The 23,178-nt window shown below is 42.9% G+C and overlaps 1 protein-coding gene across 2 annotated transcripts in view; it reads left to right on the top strand.

The window, feature by feature from the left end:
• The first annotated feature begins 6,619 nt into the window (after positions 1-6,619).
• LOC110529294 (transforming growth factor beta-3 proprotein) overlaps positions 6,620-23,178 on the top strand; it is a 36,114-nt gene continuing 19,555 nt past the window's right edge. For both annotated transcript variants that reach the window (XM_036984604.2, XM_090242445.1), the window contains exon 1: positions 6,620-7,485. In XM_036984604.2, the coding sequence (XP_036840499.1) occupies positions 7,140-7,485 (346 nt within the window). In that variant the 5' untranslated portion in view covers positions 6,620-7,139. The remainder of the gene's footprint in view (positions 7,486-23,178) is intronic.

Here is a 23,178-nt window from a genome sequence, read left to right as displayed (position 1 = left end):
CAGACTAATGCCTTAGATAAGGGAGAGAGAGACCATGTCTAGATGGGATGCCAGGAGCCGAGTTAAGGGAGAGCAGGCCATGTCCAGATGGGATGCCAGGAGCCGAGTTAAGGGAGAGCAGGCCATGTCCAGATGGGATGCCAGGAGCCGAGTTAAGGGAGAGCAGGCCATGTCCAGATGGGATGCCAGGGGCCGAGTTAAGGGAGAGCAGGCCATGTCCAGATGGGATGCCAGGAGCCGAGTTAAGGGAGAGCAGGCCATGTCCAGATGGGATGCCAGGAGCCGAGTTAAGGGAGAGCAGGCCATGTCCAGATGGGATGCCAGGGGCCGAGTTAAGGGAGAGCAGGCCATGTCCAGATGGGATGCCAGGGGCCGAGTTAAGGGAGAGCAGGCCATGTCCAGACTAATGCCTTAGATAAGGGAGAGAGAGACCATGTCCAGGTGGGATGCCAGGGGCCGAGTTAAGGGAGAGCAGGCCATGTCCAGATGGGATGCCAGGGGCTGAGTTAAGGGAGAGCAGGCCATGTCCAGATGGGATGCCAGGGGCCGAGTTAACCAGTCAGCGGTAGACGTCCATGTCTGAGGACGTGGGGTGAAGATGTGGAAACCGGTCACTAGGGGCAGCAGTGAGCATTGACGTTTCACATTTTGCCTGGGTGTTGTGGACGGGGATGGAGGATGGGGTGGAACCATCTGCCTCTGATTGGTTGCAAGTTTGAATACAATAATTGAAAGTTGTTTTAGATTCTATTTTAACAAGCCAATCTAAAACCTTAATTAGGCAAAACCTTCATTTACCCTTACCTTAACCATTCAGAGTAAATACTAACCTTAACCATTCAGAGTTAACGTCTAACCTTAACCATTCAGAGTAAATGCCTAAACTTTACCATTCAGAGTGAATGTCTAACCTTAACCATTCAGAGTAAATACCTAAACTTAACCATTCAGAGTAAATTCCTAACCTTAACCATTCAGAGTGAATGTCTAACCTTAACCATTCAGAGTAAATGTCTAACCTTAACCATTCAGAGTAAATGTCTAACCTTAACCATTCAGAGTAAAAGTCTAACCTCAACCATTCAGAGTAAATGCCTAACCTCAACCATTCAGAGTTAATGCCTAACCTTAACCATTCAGAGTAAATTCCTAACCTTAACCATACAGAGTAAATGCCTAAACCAGTCAGAGTAAATGCCTAACCTTAACCATTCAGAGTAAATGCCTAAACCATTCAGAGTAAATGCCTAACCTTAACCATTCAGAGTAAAAGTCTAACCTCAACCATTCAGAGTAAATGCCTAACCTCAACCATTCAGAGTTAATGCCTAACCTTAACCATTCAGAGTAAATTCCTAACCTTAACCATACAGAGTAAATGCCTAAACCAGTCAGAGTAAATGCCTAACCTTAACCATTCAGAGTAAATGCCTAAACCATTCAGAGTAAATGCCTAACCTTAACCATTCAGAGTTAATGCCTAACCTTAATCAGTCAGAGTAAATGTCTAACCTTAACCATTCAGAGTAAATGCTTAACCTTAACCATTCAGAGTTAATACCTAACCTTAACCATTCAGAGTAAATGTCTAACCTTAACCTTAAACAACTTTGACAAACATGTATAAATGTATAATTCTGCCGTGACACCGTGAGAGCTGGTGGGAGTTAACAACAAGCTCTGCAGGGGGGAAAAGAAAAGAGATCCCATCCCCTCTGATAAATATTTGGATTATCAAAACAATTTCCAGGACCATTTGGACCCTTTTGAGTGGAGATCACACAATTCGGCACGAAGCAAAGAGCCAAACCTACAAATGAACACATTCCAGGGATTGAGCGTTTGGAGCAACTACAAAAGGAAATGATTCGGGAAAACAATATATATGGAAGCCAAGGACTGTTCCCGTTACTAGACATGAGACCACGGAAGACCCAGAGGGACAATGACCACCATCAGACACAATGAGGGAATGATAATCAACTCTCAGACACAATGAGGGAATGATAATCAACTCTCAGACACAATGAGGGAATGATAATCAACTCTCAGACACAATGAGGGAATGATAATCAACTCTCAGACACAATGAGGGAATGATAATCAACTCTCAGACACAATGAGGGAATGATAATCAACTCTCAGACACAATGAGGGAATGATAATCAACTCTCAGACACAATGAGGGAATGATAATCAACTCTCAGACACAATGAGGGAATGATAATCAACTCTCAGACACAATGAGGGAATGATAATCAACTCTCAGACACAATGAGGGAATGATAATCAACTCTCAGACACAATGAGGGAATGATAATCAACTCTCAGACACAATGAGGGAATGATAATCAACTCTCGCATCACTCAAGCAAAGCCAATTTTGGCCACAATTTATTTAACCAGGCAAGTTAGTTAAGATCAAATCAAAGCAAAATGTGATGTCAACACGGTTTAGAGGACTACTGGGAAATTTAAGTCAGAAATGTTGTATAAAACACAGATAACATCTTTTAATGTTGAGAAATAAATGTGGTTTAGCTTTACTTTCCCAGATAACTGTGGTTCAGCTTCCCTTTCCCAGATAACTGTGTGTGTGTGTGTGTGTGAGTGTGAGTGTGAGTGTGAGTGTGAGTGAGTGTGAGTGTGAGTGAGAGAGAGAGAGGCGCCATTGTTTATTTCACTTTTGTATATAATCTACCTCACTTGCTTTGGCAATGTTAACACATGTTTCTCATGCCAATAAAGCCCATTGAATTGAGAGAGAGAGAGAGAGAGAGAGAGAGAGAGAGAGAGAGAGAGAGAGAGAGAGAGAGAGAGAGAGAGAGAGAGAGAGAGAGAGAGAGAGAGAGAGAGAGAGAGAGAGAGAGAGAGAGAGAGAGAGAGAGAGAGAGAGAGAGAGAGAGAGAGAGAGAGAGAGAGAGAGAGAGAGAGAGAGAGAGAGAGAGAGAGAGCAGTAGACGTTATGATCCAACTGAACGACACCTGGGAACCCTATCTTCATGCCCATACATACATCTTACCTTATTAGGACATTGCTGAATGGTTCATATCACTATGCATATCGGGGGGAAATGTTAAAGCTAGTGACATACCATTCCTGCCCCATGATTGGGTCTAGACAACAGTTCTATCTAACCTTTGACCCTAGAATGGGTATGAGAAATGCAAGTATATTTCAGTATACAGTATATTTTTAGGAATAAAGATGAAACATTGCTGCTCTGTAACTAAGCAGCTGCAAATAAAACGGTTTCTGGTCGGGTGGATCACGGGTTGGGGTAGCTGAGGGCACGGGAATCCTGACGGGACAGAGGAGGAAGCTGGACTTATTTGGGAACTCTCTCTAATGCAATAATAACGTTCCTTGAATTCCTCTTAAGGGGGAAATTTGGATACGTCTCAAATGACACCCTTTTCCCTTTGTAGTGCACTACTTTTGACGGGCTCTGGTCTATAGTAGTGCACTACATAGGGAATAGGGCTCTGGTCTATAGTAGTGCACTATATAGGGAATAGGGCTCTGGTCTAAAGTAGTGCACTATATAGGGAATAGGGCTCTGGTCTAAAGTAGTGCACTATATAGGGAATAGGGCTCTGGTCTAAAGTAGTGTACTATATAGGGAATAGGGCTCTGGTCTAAAGTAGTGCACTATATAGGGAATAGGGCTCTGGTCTAAAGTAGTGCACTACATAGGGAATAGGGCTCTGGTCTATAGTAGTGCACTATATAGGGAATAGGGCTCTGGTCTAAAGTAGTGCACTATATAGGGAATAGGGCTCTGGTCTAAAGTAGTGCACTACATAGGGAATAGGGCGCTGGTCTATAGTAGTACCACTATATAGGGAATAGGGCTCTGGTCTATAGTAGTGCACTATATAGGGAATAGGGCTCTGGTCTAAAGTAGTGCACTATATAGGGAATAGGGCTCTGGTCTAAAGTAGTGCACTATATAGGGAATAGGGCTCTGGTCTAAAGTAGTGCACTATATAGGGAATAGGGCCCTGGTCTAAAGTAGTGCACTATATAGGGAATAGGGCTCTGGTCTAAAGTAGTGCACTATATAGGGAATAGGGCTCTGGTCTAAAGTAGTGCACTATATAGGGAATAGGGCCCTGGTCTAAAGTAGTGCACTATATAGGGAATAGGGCTCTGGTCTAAAGTAGTGCACTACATAGGGAATAGGGCGCTGGTCTATAGTAGTACCACTATATAGGGAATAGGGCTCTGGTCTATAGTAGTGCACTATATAGGGAATAGGGCTCTGGTCTAAAGTAGTGCACTACATAGGGAATAGGGCTCTGATCTAAAGTAGTGCACTACATAGGGAATAGGGTGTCATTTTGGGATTCACACTTTGGCTTGGGTTCAGCTGTTTCGGGACCAAGTCCCTCCATCCTCCACGGCTCCAGATTCCAGAGAGGAACAGAGCGAGTGACTGGGTCTTGTATCATTTCATTACTCATCCTGTAGGGTTCACGTGGGTTATGCCAGCAAAACATACAAAAAAGAGAAGTAAAAAAATGAAGTAAATGCTATTAAAATGAAATACTATTTTGAGCAGGGAGAAGAAGGACAGGACAGGGAAAGGGGACGTTTCACGTTTTTTTTTTATGTGTAATAGTTTGAATTTCCCACTAGAGGGAGGGCTGTCTATTTCAGCAGGATAGTAGACCAGCAGGTGACGGTGCCCACATTCATTACCGAGTTCATTTAAAGATGATGGTTCTGCTATATTTTCATCTAACAATGAATAATACGATCAGATCGATAGAAATCTCTATTGCAAATCATGAGGAATGTCCATTTTAATTGATACCATTGGTCCTTGAAAAGGTGGTAACAAAGTAATTAGACTAAACATTTGCAATTTAAAAGGTAAAACAAATATACAATATGATGAACTTTTAGGATTACATTATGTTGATATGAGAGGCTAATAGGTAATATCTGAGATGTGAGTTCTAAATCAAAACAACTATAATTAAAAAAAAATAATAATAATTGAACGATGTAAGTGAGAAGAGGTATTGGTCTGAAGCTGAAAAATGCACCACCGCCTACTTCTCCCTCTCTCCCAAGCTCTACCGAGGTTTTACAGCATACAACTTTGACCTACTACAGTAGCTAGCTATATGTTGGTATTGTACGTCAAACGACGTGTGGTCAGGTTTCTTGGGATTCAAACCTTCTCAAACAGCCTAATTCATACTCATAGAGGTGCATTCACAATAAATGTGATTTGGATTCTTCACCCCGGAAAGACATTATCTCATTACACTACCCTTTTATGCAAATGTTTTATTAAATGAAAGCCAGCTTTGATTTTATACTTACAAGACAATCAGGCTAGTTTTGTCTTTTGTTTTATTTATTATTTATTATTATTTATTATTTGAATTTAAATTTTTTTTAAATCATAACAACATCCTTGGTTGGTCAGTAGGTTCCCAACATAACCACAGCTGGTGGTATTGAACACAGTAGCTCAGATTGAGCCTGTCTTTATTCCTGACTTCTGTAACTGTTATCTTACCTGTGTAATATTGAAATAAGCCCAAAACCACTTGTTTCAAACATGGTCCTGTTTTATCAATTGCTGTGCTGATCAATGGACGGTTCATTTCCTCTGTCAAAATAATATATAACTTAAAGTTGTTTGTACTTGAATGTATATATATATATATATATATATATATATATATATATATATATATATATATTTATATACAATACCAGTCAAAAGTTTGGACACACCGACTCATTCAAGGTTCATTTTTTATTTTTACTATTTTCTACATTGTAGAATAATAGTGAAGACATCAAAACTATGAAATAACACATATGGAATCATGTAGTAACCAAAAATGTGTTAAACAAATCAAAATATATGTTATATTTTAGATTCTTCTAGGTGGCCACGCTTGGCATTCTCTCAACCAGCTTCACCTGGAATGCTTTTCCAACGGTCTTGAAGGAGTTCCCACATATGCTGAGCACTTGTTGGCTGCTTTTCCTTCATTCTGCGGTCCAACTCATCCCAAACTATATCAATTGGGTTGAGGTCAGGTGACTGTGGAAGCCAGGTCATCTGATGTAGCCCTCCATCACTCTCCTTCTTGGTCAAATAGCCTTTATACAGCCTGGAGGTGTGTCATTGTCCTGTTGAAAGACAAATTATAGTCCCACTAAGCACAAACCAGATGGGATGGTGTATTGCTGCAGAATGCTGTGGTAGCCATGCTGGTTAAGTGTGCCTTGATTTCTAAATAAATCACTGACAGTGTCACCAGTAAAGCACCCCCACACCATCACACCTCCTCCCCCATGCTTCACCGTGAGAACCACACATGCAGAGATCATCTGTTCACCTACTCTCACAAAGACACGGTTGGTACCAAAAATATCATCTTTGGACTCATCAGATCAAAGGACAGAGATCCATGTCATTTTGTCTTAAATATGAAGGTAAGGAGATTTGAATTAATTTTAACACAGCTTCAACCAATGCCTACATATAGACGTCTATCATATAATAATCATTGGATAACCTGCGGTCCGTCCTCTATCAAGACGTCACAGCATTCGGTATAAAAAAAAAGTGAGCCCATGCTGAATGCTCATAGCTCCGCAAGGTGACTGCAGCAAGGCACAGTCGCGTCAGGATGCGTGCGGGTCAGAGCCAAGCACGAAGTTCTTAAAGACAAAAAAAAAAGGAAGGATGCAGAGCTTGTGGGGCGAGTTGGGCGACATAATTGAAATAAAATAGTTAAATACAAGAATGAGAAAGACAAACGATGATGGAGACCATTACTGCGCTGGGTAGATTTTAGGTTTGGCGCGCGCTGGGGAATTCATTCCTTTGGAAAGGCGATGTCTGATGGGCGAATATACACCTGGATTTCTCTGGAATACAAACCAACAGAAAGGGTTTTCCTCGGGAGAGGGCGTATGTGTATGAAGGAGACTAATACAAGTAAAGAGAAAAGTTAGTTAAGAGACTGCTATTAATTTGATTATGACAAGTTTTGAACATATTTTTACGCGTAGGAACCTTGGGAAATAGTCACATGTGAATCCGTCAGTAATCTGTTATTATTCGAAGTGCTTCCGAAACCAATCAGAGAGAAACAGAGACATGTATCTGGGTAAAACTCTTCTGTTTGTCCTACTCTTAAACTGCGCCACCACGAGCCTATCTTTCTCAACATGCGCTACCGTAGATATAGACCATGTGAAGCGGAAAAGGGTCGAGGCGATACGGGGACAGATACTGAGTAAGCTCCGGACGACCAGCCCGCCACACTCCCTGGGACCCAGTCAGGTCCCCTACCAGATCCAGGCCTTGTATAACAGTACCCGGGAGCTGCTTGAGGAGTTGGGGAGAGACCGGCAGCAAAGTTGCGGCCAAGACAACACGGAGACCGAATATTATGCCAAAGAGATATACAAGTTCAACATGGTCCAAGGGCCGCCTGACAACAGTAAGTCATGGTGTGTTTTCATACTCTTTTGGTTTATCTACTATATTGACTGGAAAATTGTTTTTTTGATGTCAGTTAATGCGCTCCGATATGCGCCAGATCAATGAATGTAAAGCGTGCCAAATGCGTAATTTTGGAAGCTGTGTAATTACAAGAGGGAGGGCTTTTCCCCCAATGCCAGAGTGAAATCCCCCCCCCCCCCCCAATGAAGGGTCGTTTGTGGGCTTTTGAGATGTGTGTAGATAGGCTAACAGAGTGAGTAAACGTCGTGGAATATTTCATAAAATAAATCTGTTGTTGACATGGCCATAGATATGCTCTCCTTAGATGCGTGAACTTCAATTAAGATAAGTTCTGTTATTGGCCTTATTCAGGAATGTAGCTCCCATTCATGTTGTCTTCCGCATTCCATGGACTTCAATGAGTGTGTGTGTGTGTGTGTGTGTTTATGTGTTTATGTGTGTGTGTGTGTCTGTGTGTGTGTGTGTGTGTGTGTGTGTGTGTGTGTGTGTGTGTGTGTGTGTGTGTGTGTGTGTGTCTGTGTGTGTGTGTGTGTGTGTGTGTTTCATCAATAAGATGTAGGAATAGTAGAAGATATCTCAGAGTTGTGGATGTTGAAATACAGGAATAGTATTTGGTCTCGCTCCTCCCACTACTCCTCTTACCACACCTCCTCATCTCTCCCCTCCCTCCTTTCCTCCGTGGACCCAGTCCCTCTCGCCAGATGTGTCTGTTTCCATCCCATCCAGGCCCAAATGAGAGGGACATCTGCCCAGGCGGATAGGAAAGGGAAGCCTTGCCGAGGGGGATAGGAAAAGCAAACATGGAGACAGGAACAGTTACCATGGAGACAGGAACAGTTACCATGGAGACAGTAACAGTTAACATGGAGACAGGAACAGTTAACATGGGGACAGGAACAGTTACCATGGAGTCAGGAACAGTTACCATGGAGACAGGAACAGTTAACATGGAGACAGGAACAGTTACCATGGAGACAGGAACAGTTACCATGGAGACAGGAACAGTTTACATGGAGACAGGAACAGTTACCATGGAGATAGGAACCGTTAATGTGCAGACATGAACAGTTACCGTGGAGACAGGAACAGTTAACGTGGAGACAGGAACAGTTTACATGGAGACAGGAACAGTTTACATGGAGACAGGAACAGTTACCATGGAGACAGGAACAGTTACCATGGAGACAGGAACAGTTACCATGGAGACAGGAACAGTTAACGTGGAGACAGGAACAGTTTACATGGAGACAGGAACAGTTTACATGGAGACAGGAACAGTTACCATGGAGACAGGAACCGTTAACGTTCAGACATGAACAGTTACTGTGGAGACAGGAACAGTTAACATGGAGACAGGAACAGTTAACATTGAGACAGGAACAGTTAACATTGAGACAGGAACAGTTACCATGGAGACAGGAACAGTTAACGTGGAGACATGAACAGTTACCGTGGAGACAGAAACAGTTAACATGGAGAAACAGTTACCATGGAGACAGAAATAGTTAACATGGAGGGACAGGAACAGTTACAGTGGAGACAGGAACAGTTTAAATGGAGACAGGAACAGTTACCATGGAGACAGGAACAGTTAACATGGAGACAGGAACCGTTAACATGGAGACAGGAACAGTTACCATGGAGACAGGAACAGTTACCATGGAGACAGGAACCGTTAACATGGAGACAGGAACAGTTACCATGGAGACAGGAACAGTTACCATGGAGACAGGAACCGTTAACATGTAGACAGGAACAGTTAACATGGAGAAAGAAACAGTTAACATGGAGACAGGGACAGTTAACGTGGAGACAGGAACAGTTAAAGTGGAGACAGGAACAGTTACCATGGAGACAGGAACATTTTACATGGAGACAGGGACAGTTAACGTGGAGACAGGAACAGTTAAAGTGGAGACAGGAACAGTTACCATGGAGACAGGAACATTTTACATGGAGACAGGGACAGTTAACGTGGAGACAGGAACAGTTAAAGTGGAGACAGGAACAGTTACCATGGAGACAGGAACATTTTACATGGAGACAGGGACAGTTAACGTGGAGACAGGAACAGTTAAAGTGGAGACAGGAACAGTTACCATGGAGACAGGAACAGTTAACACGGAGACAGGAACAGTTTACATGGAGACAGGAACAGTTACCATGGAGACAGGAACAGTTAACACGGAGACAGAAACAGTTTACATGGAGACAGGAACAGTTTACATGGAGACAGGAACAGTTACCATGGAGACAGGAACAGTTACCATGGAGACAGGAACAGTTAACACGGAGACAGAAACAGTTTACATGGAGACAGGAACAGTTTACATGGAGACAGGAACAGTTACCATGGAGACAGGAACCGTTAATGTGCAGACATGAACAGTTACCGTGGAGACAGGAACAGTTAACGTGGAGACAGGAACAGTTTACATGGAGACAGGGACAGTTAACGTGGAGACAGGAACAGTTACCATGGAGACAGGAACAGTTAACACGGAGACAGGAACAGTTTACATGGAGACAGGAACAGTTACCATGGAGACAGGAACAGTTAACACGGAGACAGAAACAGTTTACATGGAGACAGGAACAGTTTACATGGAGACAGGAACAGTTACCATGGAGACAGGAACAGTTACCATGGAGACAGGAACAGTTAACACGGAGACAGAAACAGTTTACATGGAGACAGGAACAGTTTACATGGAGACAGGAACAGTTACCATGGAGATAGGAACCGTTAATGTGCAGACATGAACAGTTACCGTGGAGACAGGAACAGTTAACGTGGAGACAGGAACAGTTTACATGGAGACAGGAACAGTTTACATGGAGACAGGAACAGTTACCATGGAGACAGGAACAGTTACCATGGAGACAGGAACAGTTACCATGGAGACAGGAACAGTTAACGTGGAGACAGGAACAGTTTACATGGAGACAGGAACAGTTAACGTGGAGACAGGAACAGTTTACATGGAGACAGAAACAGTTTACATGGAGATAGGAACAGTTACCATGGAGACAGGAACCGTTAACGTGCAGACATGAACAGTTACCGTGGAGACAGGAACAGTTAACATGGAGACATGAGCAGTTACCATGGAGACAGGAACAGTTAACGTGGAGACAGGAACAGTTAACGTGGAGACAGGAACATTTTACATGGAGACAGGAACAGTTACCATGGAGACAGGAATAGTTAACACGGAGACAGGAACAGTTTACATGGAGACAGGAACAGTTACCATGGAGACAGGAACCGTTAACGTTCAGACATGAACAGTTACCGTGGAGACAGGAACAGTTAACATGGAGACAGGAACAGTTAACATTGAGACAGGAACAGTTAACATTGAGACAGGAACAGTTACCATGGAGACAGGAACAGTTAACGTGGAGACATGAACAGTTACCGTGGAGACAGAAACAGTTAACATTGAGACAGGAACAGTTAACATTGAGACAGGAACAGTTACCATGGAGACATAAACAGCTAACATGGAGACAGGAACAGTTAACATGGCGAGAGGAACAGTTACCATGGAGACCGGAACAGTTAATATGGCGAGAGGAACAGTTACCATGGAGACAGGAACAGTTAACATGGCGAGAGGCACAGTTACCATGGAGACAGGAACAGTTAACATGGCACAGGAACAGTTACCATGGAGACCGGAACAGTTAATATGGCGAGAGGAACAGTTACCATGGAGACAGGAACAGTTAACATGGCGAGAGGCACAGTTACCATGGAGACAGGAACAGTTACCATGGAGACAGGAACAGTTAGTCTATGGAAGGTACCTCCTCCACCCCTTAACCTGGGTCACAAGGATTACAGATCAGAGATCCACTCCCCATCACACACACTCACATGCATCCCAAATGGCAATCTATTCCCTATATAGTGCACTGCTTTTGTCCAGACTCTATTGGCCCTGTTCAAAAACAGTGGAGTTTGGAACACACCCTCTCTCCGCCTTGAGTAGCGACTAGGCTGGGTGTTCAGTTTCTCCGTTCTGGCTTGGTGTTACAAGTGACAGGAAAAGTTGGCTGATGGAATGGAAGTCCCTCCTCTTTAGCCAGGCTTAGTTTATGTCCCAAAATGGCACCCTGTTCCCTTTGTAAAGTGCTACTACCCATAGGGGCCCTGGTCAAAAGTAGTGCACTAGTCCCTATATAGGGGCCCTGGTCAAAAGTAGTGCACTATAAAGGGAATAGGGTGCCATTTTAGACCCAGGCAAAGTGATCCCCTTCCCTCCACACGCTGGACGCCCCAGGGGATATTTGGCTGTTGGCTGGGGTATACAGTTTCTCCACTGGGCTGGGATTAAATTGTACACTCTTTGATCTTGGCCCCTGGCCCATTGGCCCCCTGGTCACCTGGCCCCCTGGTCACCTGGTCCCCTGGCCCCCTGGTCGCCTGGCCCCCTGCTCACCTGCCCCCCTGGTCACCTAGTCCCCTGGCCCCCTGGTCACCTGGTCACCTGGCCCATTGGTCACCTGGCCCCCTGGTCACCTGGTCCCCTGGCCCCCTGGTCACCTGGCCCATTGGCCCCCTGGTCACCTGGCCCCTGGTCGCCTGGCCCATTGGTCGCCTGGCCCCCTGGTCGCCTGGCCCCCTGGGCACCTGGCCCATTGGACCCCTGGTCGCCTGGCCCCCTGGCCCATTGGCCCCCTGGTCACCTGGCCCCCTGGTCACCTGGCCCCCTGGTCACCTGGTCACCTGGCCCCCTGATCACCTGGCACCCTGGCCCATTGGCCCTCTGGTCGCCTGGCCCCCTGGTCACCTGGCCTATTGGCCCCCTGGTCACCTGGCCCCCTGGTAACCTGGCCCCCTTGTCACCTGGCCCATTGGCCCCCTGGTCGCCTGGCCCCCTGGTCACCTGCCCCCCTGGTCACCTGGCCCCCTGGTCACCTGGCCCCCTTGGCCTCCTGTCCTGTGCATTCCACCTCAGTAGAGAGATGTGACGCACACAGATCCTCCTCAGGTGAGAGATTACCATTACATCACACAGACACAGACAGACGCACATCTTTATTAGCCAAGGTGTTTCCCAGAGGCTTCGTTAGTAACGTGGCTCTTAATAAAAACCTCAGATCCAGCCCAAGTGCATCGATAGAGATAGTCAAGATGTCTGTCTGACTGTGACTGTCGATAACATCAGAACAAAGTTGACTACAAATACAAAGTTGCAAAGGTATTTGCACTTGTCATCAACCAGTGAAGGAAAAAATTATGCTTCAAATCAAATCAAATCAAATGTATTTATATAGCCCTTCTTACATCAGCTGATATCTCAAAGTGCTGTACAGAAACCCAGCCTAAAACCCCAAACAGCAAGCAATGCAGGTGTAGAAGCACGGTGGCTAGGAAAAACTCCCTAGAAAGGCCAAAACCTAGGAAGATACCTAGAGAGGAACCAGGCTATGAGGGGTGGCCAGTCCTCTTCTGGCTGTGCCGGGTGGAGATTATAACAGAACATGGCCAAGATGTTCAAATGTTCATTAATGACCAGCATGGTCAAATAATAATAATCACAGTAGTTGTCGAGGGTGCAACAGGTCAGCACCTCAGGAGTAAATGTCAGTTGGCTTTTCATAGCCGATCATTGAGAGTATCTCTACCGCTCCTGCTGTCTCTAGAGAGTTGAAAACAGCAGGTCTGGGAGAGGTAGCACTTCCGGTGAACAGGAAAGGAAAGGAAAGGAAAGAAATAATTAGAGAGAGCATACTTAAATTCACACTGGACACCGGATAAGACAGGATAAATAATCCAGGTATAACAGACTGACCCTAGCCCCCCAACACATAAACTACTGCAGCATAAATACTGGAGGCTGAGACAGGAGGAGTCAGGAGACACTGTGGCCCCATCCGATGATATCCCCGGACAGGACCAAACAGGAAGGATATAACCCCACCCACTTTGTCAAAGCACAGCCCCCACACAACTAGAGGGATATCTTCAACCACCAATTTACCATCCTGAGACAAAGCCGAGTATAGCCCACAAAGATCTCCGCCACGACACAACCCAAGGGGGGAGAGGCGCCAACCCAGGCAGGAAGACCACGTCAGATACTCAACCCACTCAAGTGACGCACCCCTCCTAGGGACGGCATGGAAGAGCACCAGTAGGCCAGTGACTCAGCCCCTGTAATAGGGTTAGAGGCAGAGAATCCCAGTGGAGAGAGGGGAACCGGCCAGGCAGAGACAGCAAGGGCGGTTCGTTACTCCAGTGCCTTTCCGTTCACCTTCACACTCCTGGGCCAGACTACACTCAATCATATGACCCACTGAAGAGATGAGTCTTCAGTAGAGACTTAAAGGTTGAGACCGAGTTTGCGTCTCTCACATGGGTAGGCAGACCATTCCATAAAAATGGAGCTCCATAGGAGAAAGCCCTGCCTCCAGCTGTTTGCTTAGAAATTCTAGGGACAATTAGGAGGCCTGCGTCTTGTGACCGTAGCGTACGTGTAGGTATGTACGGCAGGACCAAATCGGAAAGATAGATAGGAGCAAGCCCATGTAATGCTTTGTAGGTTAGCAGTAATACCTTGAAATCAGCTCTTGCCTTAACAGGAAGCCAGTGTAGAGAATCTAGCACTGGAGTAATATGATCAAATTTTTTGGTTCTAGTCAGGATTCTGGCAGCCGTATTTAGCACTAACTGAAGTTTATTTAGTGCTTTATCCGGGTAGCCGGAAAGTAGAGCATTGCAGTAATCTAACCTAGAAGTAACAATAGCATGGATTAATTTTTCTGCATCATTTTTGGACAGAAGATTTGTGATTTTTGCAATGTTAAGTAGATGGAACAAAGCTGTCCTTGAAAAAGTCTTGATATGTTCGTCAAAAGAGAGATCAGGGTCCAGAGTAACGCCGAGGTCCTTCACAGTTTTATATGAGACAACTGTACCACCATCAAGATTAATTGTCAGATTCAACAGAAGATCTCTTTGTTTCTTGGGACCTAGAACTCTGTTTTGTCCGAGTTTAAAAGTAGAACATTTGCCACCATCCACTTCCTTCTGTCTGAAACACAGGCTTCCAGCGAGGGCAATTTTGGGGGTTCACCATGTTTCATCGAAATGTACAGCTGTGTGTCATCAGCATAGCAGTGAAAGTTAACATTATGTTTTTGAAGGACAACCCCAAGAGGTAAAATATATAGTGAAAACCGAGATGACTGCATTAAAATATTATCTATGCAAAAGTATGTGGACACCCTTTCAAATTAGTGGATTTGGCTATTTCAGCCACACCCTTTCCTGACAGGTGTATAAAATCGAGCCCACAGCCATGCAATCTCTATAAACAAACATTGGCAGCAGAATAGCCTTACTAAAGAGCTCAGTGACTTTCAACGTGGCACCGTCATAAGATGCCACCTTTACAACAAGTCATTTTGTAAAATGTCTGCCCTGTTAGAGTTGCCCCGGGTCAACTGTAATTGCTGTTATTGTGAAGTGGAAATGCCTAGGAACAACAACGGCTTAGCCGCGAAGTGGTAGGCCACACAGTCCCACAGAACGGGACCGCCTCTGGAATCAACATCAGCAAAATAACTATACGTCGTCAGCTTCATGAAATGGGTTTCCATGGCCGAGCAGCCGCACACAAGCCTAAGATCACCATGTGCAAAGCCAAGCGTCAGCTGGACTGGTGTAAAGCTCGCCGCGCTTGGACTCTAGAGCAGTGGAAACGCGTTCTCTGGAGTGATGAATCACGCTTCACCATCTGACAGTCGGATGGACAAATCTGGGTTTGGCGGATGCCAGGAGAACGCTAACGGCCCCAATGCATAGTGTCAACTGTAAAGTTTGGTGGAGGAGGAATAATGGTCTGGGGCTGTTTTTCATGATTTGGGCTAGGCCCCTTAGTTCCAGGGAATGGAAATTTTATTTTAAAGCATAAAATTACATTTTAGACGATTCTGAAAGTAGTGTGGAGAAGGTGTAAACTCCCTCTCTCTCTCTCTCTCTCTCTCTCTTCCCCTCCCTCTCGCTCTCTCTCTTCCCCTCCCTCTCTCTCTCTCTCTTCCCCTCCCTCTCTCTCTCTTCCCCTCCCTCTCTCTCTCTCTTCCCCTCCCTCTCTCTCTCTTCCCCTCCCTCTCTCTCTCTCTTCCCCTCCCTCTCTCTCTCTCTCTTTCTCTCCCTCTCTCTCTCTCTTCCCCTCCCTCTCTCTCTCTCTCTTCCCCTCCCTCTCTCTCTCTCTCTTCCCCTCCCTCTTTCTCTCTCTTCCCCTCCCTCTCTCTCTCTCTTTCTCTCTCCCTCCCAGCACCCTTTGATCATACAAAGTGCTTCTGACACAAAGCAACACACAGCAGTGACCACGGCTTACTGTACCTCGTACTACCCTTTCACCTAGCTGGATTTGTTCAATAGAAACTCTCGTTGTTGTCCTAAAAACATTTTAAACAATGATACGGTGTGCACTAATTAGTAAGCCCCTGGTAAAATATCTCTAGTTAGTACAGCCCCTGGTAAAATATCTCTAGTTAGTACACCCCTGGTAAAATATCTCTAGTTAGAACAGCCCCCGGAAAAATATATCTAGTTAGTACACCCCTGGTAAAATATCTCTAGTTAGTACACCCCTGGTAAAATATCTCTAGTTAGAACAGCCCCGGGTAAAATATATCTAGTTAGTACACTCCTGGTAAAATATCTCTAGTTAGAACAGCCCTGGTAAAATATATCTAGTTAGTACACCCCTGGTAAAATATCTCTAGTTAGTACAGCCCCTGGAAAAATATATCTAGTTAGTACACCCCTGGTAAAATATCTCTAGTTAGAACAGCCCTGGTAAAATATATCTAGTTAGTACACCCCTGGTAAAATATCTCTAGTTAGTACACCCCTGGTAAAATATCTCTAGTTAGAACAGCCCCTGGTAAAATATATCTAGTTAGTACACCCCTGGTAAAATATCTCTAGTTAGTACACCCCTGGTAAAATATCTCTAGTTAGAACAGCCCTGGTAAAATATATCTAGTTAGTACACCCCTGGTAAAATATCTCTAGTTAGTACAGCCCCTGGAAAAATATATCTAGTTAGTACACCCCTGGTAAAATATCTCTAGTTAGAACAGCCCTGGTAAAATATATCTAGTTAGTACACCCCTGGTAAAATATCTCTAGTTAGTACACCCCTGGTAAAATATCTCTAGTTAGAACAGCCCCTGGTAAAATATATCTAGTTAGTACACCCCTGGTAAAATATCTCTAGTTAGTACACCCCTGGTAAAATATCTCTAGTTAGAACAGCCCTGGTAAAATATCTCTAGTTAGTACAGCCCCTGGTAAAATATCTCTAGTTAGTACAGCCCCTGGAAAAATATATCTAGTTAGTACACCCCTGGTAAAATATCTCTAGTTAGTACAGCCCCTGGAAAAATATCTCTAGTTAGTACACCCCTGGTAAAATATCTCTAGTTAGTACAGCCCCTGGTAAAATATATCTAGTTAGTACAGCCCTGGTAAAATATCTCTAGTTAGTACAGCCCCTGGTAAAATATCTCTAGTTAGTACACCCCTGGTAAAATATCTCTAGTTAGTACAGCCCCTGGTAAAATATCTCTAGTTAGTACAGCCCCTGGTAAAATATCTCTAGTTAGTACACCCCTGGTAAAATATCTCTAGTTAGTACAGCCCCTGGTAAAATATCTCTAGTTAGTACAGCCCCTGGTAAAATATCTCTAGTTAGTACAGCCCCTGGTAAAATATATCTAGTTAGTACAGCCCCTGGTAAAATATATCAAGTTAGTACACCCCTGGTAAAATATCTCTAGTTAGAACAGCCCCTGGTAAAATATCTCTAGTTAGTACAGCCCCTGGTAAAATACCTCTAGTTAGTACAGCCCCTGGAAAAATATATCTAGTTAGTACACCCCTGGTAAAATATCTCTAGTTAGTACAGCCCCTGGAAAAATATATCTAGTTAGTACACCCCTGGTAAAATATCTCTAGTTAGTACAGCCCCTGGTAAAATATATCTAGTTAGTACAGCCCTGGTAAAATATATCTAGTTAGTACAGCCCCTGGTAAAATATCTCTAGTTAGTACACCCCTGGTAAAATATCTCTAGTTAGTACAGCCCCTGGTAAAATATCTCTAGTTAGTACAGCCCCTGGTAAAATATCTCTAGTTAGTACAGCCCCTGGTAAAATATCTCTAGTTAGTACACCCCTGGTAAAATATCTCTAGTTAGTCCAGCCCCTGGTAAAATATCTCTAGTTAGTACACCCCTGGAAAAATATCTCTAGTTAGTACAGCCCCTGGTAAAATATCGCTAGTTAGTACACCCCTGGTAAAATATATCTAGTTAGTATAGCCCTGGTAAAATATATCTAGTTAGTACACCCCTGGTAAAATATCTCTAGTTAATACAGCCCCAGGTAAAATATCTCTAGTTAGTACACCCCTGGTAAAATATATCTAGTTAGTACAGCCCCTGGTAAAATATCTCTAGTTAGTACACCCCTGGTAAAATATCTCTAGTTAGTACAGCCCCTGGTAAAATATCTCTAGTTAGTACAGCCCCTGGTAAAATATCTCTAGTTAGTACAGCCCCTGGTAAAATATCTCTAGTTAGTACACCCCTGGTAAAATATCTCTAGTTAGTACAGCCCCTGGTAAAATATCTCTAGTTAGAACAGCCCCTGGTAAAATATCTCTAGTTAGTACAGCCCCTGGTAAAATATCTCTAGTTAGTACAGCCCCTGGAAAAATATATCTAGTTAGTACACCCCTGGTAAAGTATCTCTAGTTAGTACAGCCCCTGGAAAAATATATCTAGTTAGTACACCCCTGGTAAAATATCTCTAGTTAGTACAGCCCCTGGTAAAATATATCTAGTTAGTACAGCCCCTGGTAAAATATCTCTAGTTAGTACAGCCCCTGGTAAAATATCTCTAGTTAGTACAGCCCCTGGTAAAATATCTCTAGTTAGTACACCCCTGGTAAAATATCTCTAGTTAGTACAGCCCCTGGTAAAATATCTCTAGTTAGAACAGCCCCTGGTAAAATATCTCTAGTTAGTACAGCCCCTGGTAAAATATCTCTAGTTAGTACAGCCCCTGGAAAAATATATCTAGTTAGTACACCCCTGGTAAAGTATCTCTAGTTAGTACAGCCCCTGGAAAAATATATCTAGTTAGTACACCCCTGGTAAAATATCTCTAGTTAGTACAGCCCCTGGTAAAATATATCTAGTTAGTACGGCCCTGGTAAAATATATCTAGTTAGTACAGCCCCTGGTAAAATATCTCTAGTTAGTACACCCCTGGTAAAATATCTCTAGTTAATACAGCCCCAGGTAAAATATCTCTAGTTAGTACACCCCTGGTAAAATATATCTAGTTAGTATAGCCCTGGTAAAATATATCTAGTTAGTACACCCCTGGTAAAATATCTCTAGTTAATACAGCCCCAGGTAAAATATCTCTAGTTAGTACACCCCTGGTAAAATATATCTAGTTAGTACAGCCCCTGGTAAAATATCTCTAGTTAGTACACCCCTGGTAAAATATCTCTAGTTAGTACAGCCCCTGGTAAAATATCTCTAGTTAGTACAGCCCCTGGTAAAATATCTCTAGTTAGTACAGCCCCTGGTAAAATATCTCTAGTTAGTACACCCCTGGTAAAATATCTCTAGTTAGTACAGCCCCTGGTAAAATATCTCTAGTTAGAACAGCCCCTGGTAAAATATCTCTAGTTAGTACAGCCCCTGGTAAAATATCTCTAGTTAGTACAGCCCCTGGAAAAATATATCTAGTTAGTACACCCCTGGTAAAGTATCTCTAGTTAGTACAGCCCCTGGAAAAATATATCTAGTTAGTACACCCCTGGTAAAATATCTCTAGTTAGTACAGCCCCTGGTAAAATATATCTAGTTAGTACAGCCCTGGTAAAATATATCTAGTTAGTACAGCCCCTGGTAAAATATCTCTAGTTAGTACACCCCTGGTAAAATATCTCTAGTTAGTACAGCCCCTGGTAAAATATCTCTAGTTGGTACAGCCCCTGGTAAAATATCTCTAGTTAGTACAGCCCCTGGTAAAATATCTCTAGTTAGTACAGCCCCTGGTAAAATATCTCTAGTTAGTACACCCCTGGTAAAATATCTCTAGTTAGTCCAGCCCCTGGTAAAATATCTCTAGTTAGTACACCCCTGGAAAAATATATCTAGTTAGTACAGCCCCTGGTAAAATATCTCTAGTTAGTACACCCCTGGTAAAATATATCTAGTTAGTATAGCCCTGGTAAAATATATCTAGTTAGTACACCCCTGGTAAAATATCTCTAGTTAGTACAGCCCCAGGTAAAATATCTCTAGTTAGTACACCCCTGGTAAAATATCTCTAGTTAGTACAGCCCCTGGTAAAATATATCTAGTTAGGACAGCCCCTGGTAAAATATCTCTAGTTAGTACACCCCTGGTAAAATATCTCTAGTTAGTACACCCCTGGTAAAATATCTCTAGTTAGTACACCCCTGGTAAAATATCTCTAGTTAGTACACCCCTGGTAAAATATATCTAGTTAGTACAGCCCCTGGTAAAATATCTCTAGTTAGTACACCCCTGGTAAAGTATCTCTAGTTAGTACACCCCTGGTAAAATATCTCTAGTTAGTACAGCCCCTGGAAAAATATCTCTAGTTAGTACACCCCTGGTAAAATATATCTAGTTAGTACAGCCCTGGTTAAATATCTCTAGTTAGTACAGCCCTGGTAAAATATCTCTAGTTAGTAAAGCCCCTGGTAAAATATCTCTAGTTAGTACAGCCCCTGGTAAAATATCTCTAGTTAGTACACCCCTGGTAAAATATCTCTAGTTAGTACACCCCTGGTAAAATATCTCTAGTTAGTACAGCCCCTGGTAAAATATCTCTAGTTAGTACACCCCTGGTAAAATATCTCTAGTTAGTACACCCCTGGTAAAATATATCTAGTTAGTACACCCCTGGTAAAATATATCTAGTTAGTACAGCCCTGGTTAAATATCTCTAGTTAGTACACCCCTGGTAAAACATCTCTAGTTAGTACAGCCCCTGGTAAAATATCTCTAGTTAGTACACCCCTGGTAAAATATCTCTAGTTAGTACACCCCTGGTAAAATATATCTAGTTAGTACAGCCCTGGTTAAATATCTCTAGTTAGTACAGCCCTGGTTAAATATCTCTAGTTAGTACACCCCTGGTAAAATATCTCTAGTTAGTACAGCCCCTGGTAAAATATCTCTAGTTAGTACACCCCTGGTTAAATATCTCTAGTTAGTACACCCCTGGTAAAATATCTCTAGATAGTATAGCCCCTGGTAAAATATCTCTAGTTAGTACACCCCTGGTAAAATATCTCTAGTTAGTACACCCCTGGTAAAATATATCTAGTTAGTATAGCCCTGGTAAAATATATCTAGTTAGTACACCCCTGGTAAAATATATCTAGTTAGTATAGCCCTGGTAAAATATATCTAGTTAGTACACCCCTGGTAAAATATCTCTAGTTAGTACAGCCCCAGGTAAAATATCTCTAGTTAGTACACCCCTGGTAAAATATCTCTAGTTAGTACAGCCCCTGGTAAAATATATCTAGTTAGGACAGCCCCTGGTAAAATATCTCTAGTTAGTACACCCCTGGTAAAATATCTCTAGTTAGTACACCCCTGGTAAAATATCTCTAGTTAGTACACCCCTGGTAAAATATCTCTAGTTAGTACACCCCTGGTAAAATATATCTAGTTAGTACAGCCCCTGGTAAAATATCTCTAGTTAGTACACCCCTGGTAAAGTATCTCTAGTTAGTACACCCCTGGTAAAATATCTCTAGTTAGTACAGCCCCTGGAAAAATATCTCTAGTTAGTACACCCCTGGTAAAATATATCTAGTTAGTACAGCCCTGGTTAAATATCTCTAGTTAGTACAGCCCTGGTAAAATATCTCTAGTTAGTAAAGCCCCTGGTAAAATATCTCTAGTTAGTACAGCCCCTGGTAAAATATCTCTAGTTAGTACACCCCTGGTAAAATATCTCTAGTTAGTACACCCCTGGTAAAATATCTCTAGTTAGTACAGCCCCTGGTAAAATATCTCTAGTTAGTACACCCCTGGTAAAATATCTCTAGTTAGTACACCCCTGGTAAAATATATCTAGTTAGTACACCCCTGGTAAAATATATCTAGTTAGTACAGCCCTGGTTAAATATCTCTAGTTAGTACACCCCTGGTAAAACATCTCTAGTTAGTACAGCCCCTGGTAAAATATCTCTAGTTAGTACACCCCTGGTAAAATATCTCTAGTTAGTACACCCCTGGTAAAATATATCTAGTTAGTACAGCCCTGGTTAAATATCTCTAGTTAGTACAGCCCTGGTTAAATATCTCTAGTTAGTACACCCCTGGTAAAATATCTCTAGTTAGTACAGCCCCTGGTAAAATATCTCTAGTTAGTACACCCCTGGTTAAATATCTCTAGTTAGTACACCCCTGGTAAAATATCTCTAGATAGTATAGCCCCTGGTAAAATATCTCTAGTTAGTACACCCCTGGTAAAATATCTCTAGTTAGTACACCCCTGGTAAAATATCTCTAGTTAGTACACCCCTGGTAAAATATCTCTAGTTAGTACAGCCCCTGGTAAAATATCTCTAGTTAGTACAGCCCTGGTAAAATATCTCTAGTTAGTACAGCCCCTGGTAAAATATCTCTAGTTAGTACACCCCTGATAAAATATATCTAGTTAGTACACCCCTGGTAAAATATCTCTAGTTAGTACAGCCCTGGTAAAATATCTCTAGTTAGTACACCCCTGGAAAAATATCTCTAGTTAGTACACCCCTGGTAAAATATCTCTAGTTAGTACAGCCCTGGTTAAATATCTATAGTTAGTACACCCCTGGTAAAATATCTCTAGTTAGTACACCCCTGGTAAAATATCTCTAGTTAGTACACCCCTGGTAAAATATCTCTAGTTAGTACACCCCTGGTAAAATATCTCTAGTTAGTACAGCCCCTGGTAAAATATCTCTAGTTAGTACAGCCCTGGTTAAATATCTCTAGTTAGTACACCCCTGGTAAAATATCTCTAGATAGTATAGCCCCTGGTAAAATATCTCTAGTTAGTACACCCCTGGTAAAATATCTCTAGTTAGTACACCCCTGGTAAAATATCTCTAGTTAGTACACCCCTGGTAAAATATCTCTAGTTAGTACAGCCCCTGGTAAAATATCTCTAGTTAGTACAGCCCTGGTAAAATATCTCTAGTTAGTACAGCCCCTGGTAAAATATCTCTAGTTAGTACACCCCTGGTAAAATATATCTAGTTAGTACACCCCTGGTAAAATATCTCTAGTTAGTACAGCCCTGGTAAAATATCTCTAGTTAGTACACCCCGGAAAAAATATCTCTAGTTAGTACACCCCTGGTAAAATATCTCTAGTTAGTACAGCCCTGGTTAAATATCTATAGTTAGTACACCCCTGGTAAAATATCTCTAGTTAGTACACCCCTGGTAAAATATCTCTAGTTAGTACACCCCTGGTAAAATATCTCTAGTTAGTACACCCCTGGTAAAATATCTCTAGTTAGTACAGCCCCTGGTAAAATATCTCTAGTTAGTACAGCCCCTGGTTAAATATCTCTAGTTAGTACACCCCTG

The sequence above is a fragment of the Oncorhynchus mykiss genome, chromosome 8 (genome assembly GCF_057628025.1).
Source record: "Oncorhynchus mykiss isolate SJ-2025 chromosome 8, ASM5762802v1, whole genome shotgun sequence".
Classification (NCBI taxonomy): Eukaryota; Metazoa; Chordata; class Actinopteri; order Salmoniformes; family Salmonidae; genus Oncorhynchus; species Oncorhynchus mykiss.
Note: the sequence above shows the minus strand (reverse complement) of the source record. Positions and strands in the feature narration are given on the sequence as shown.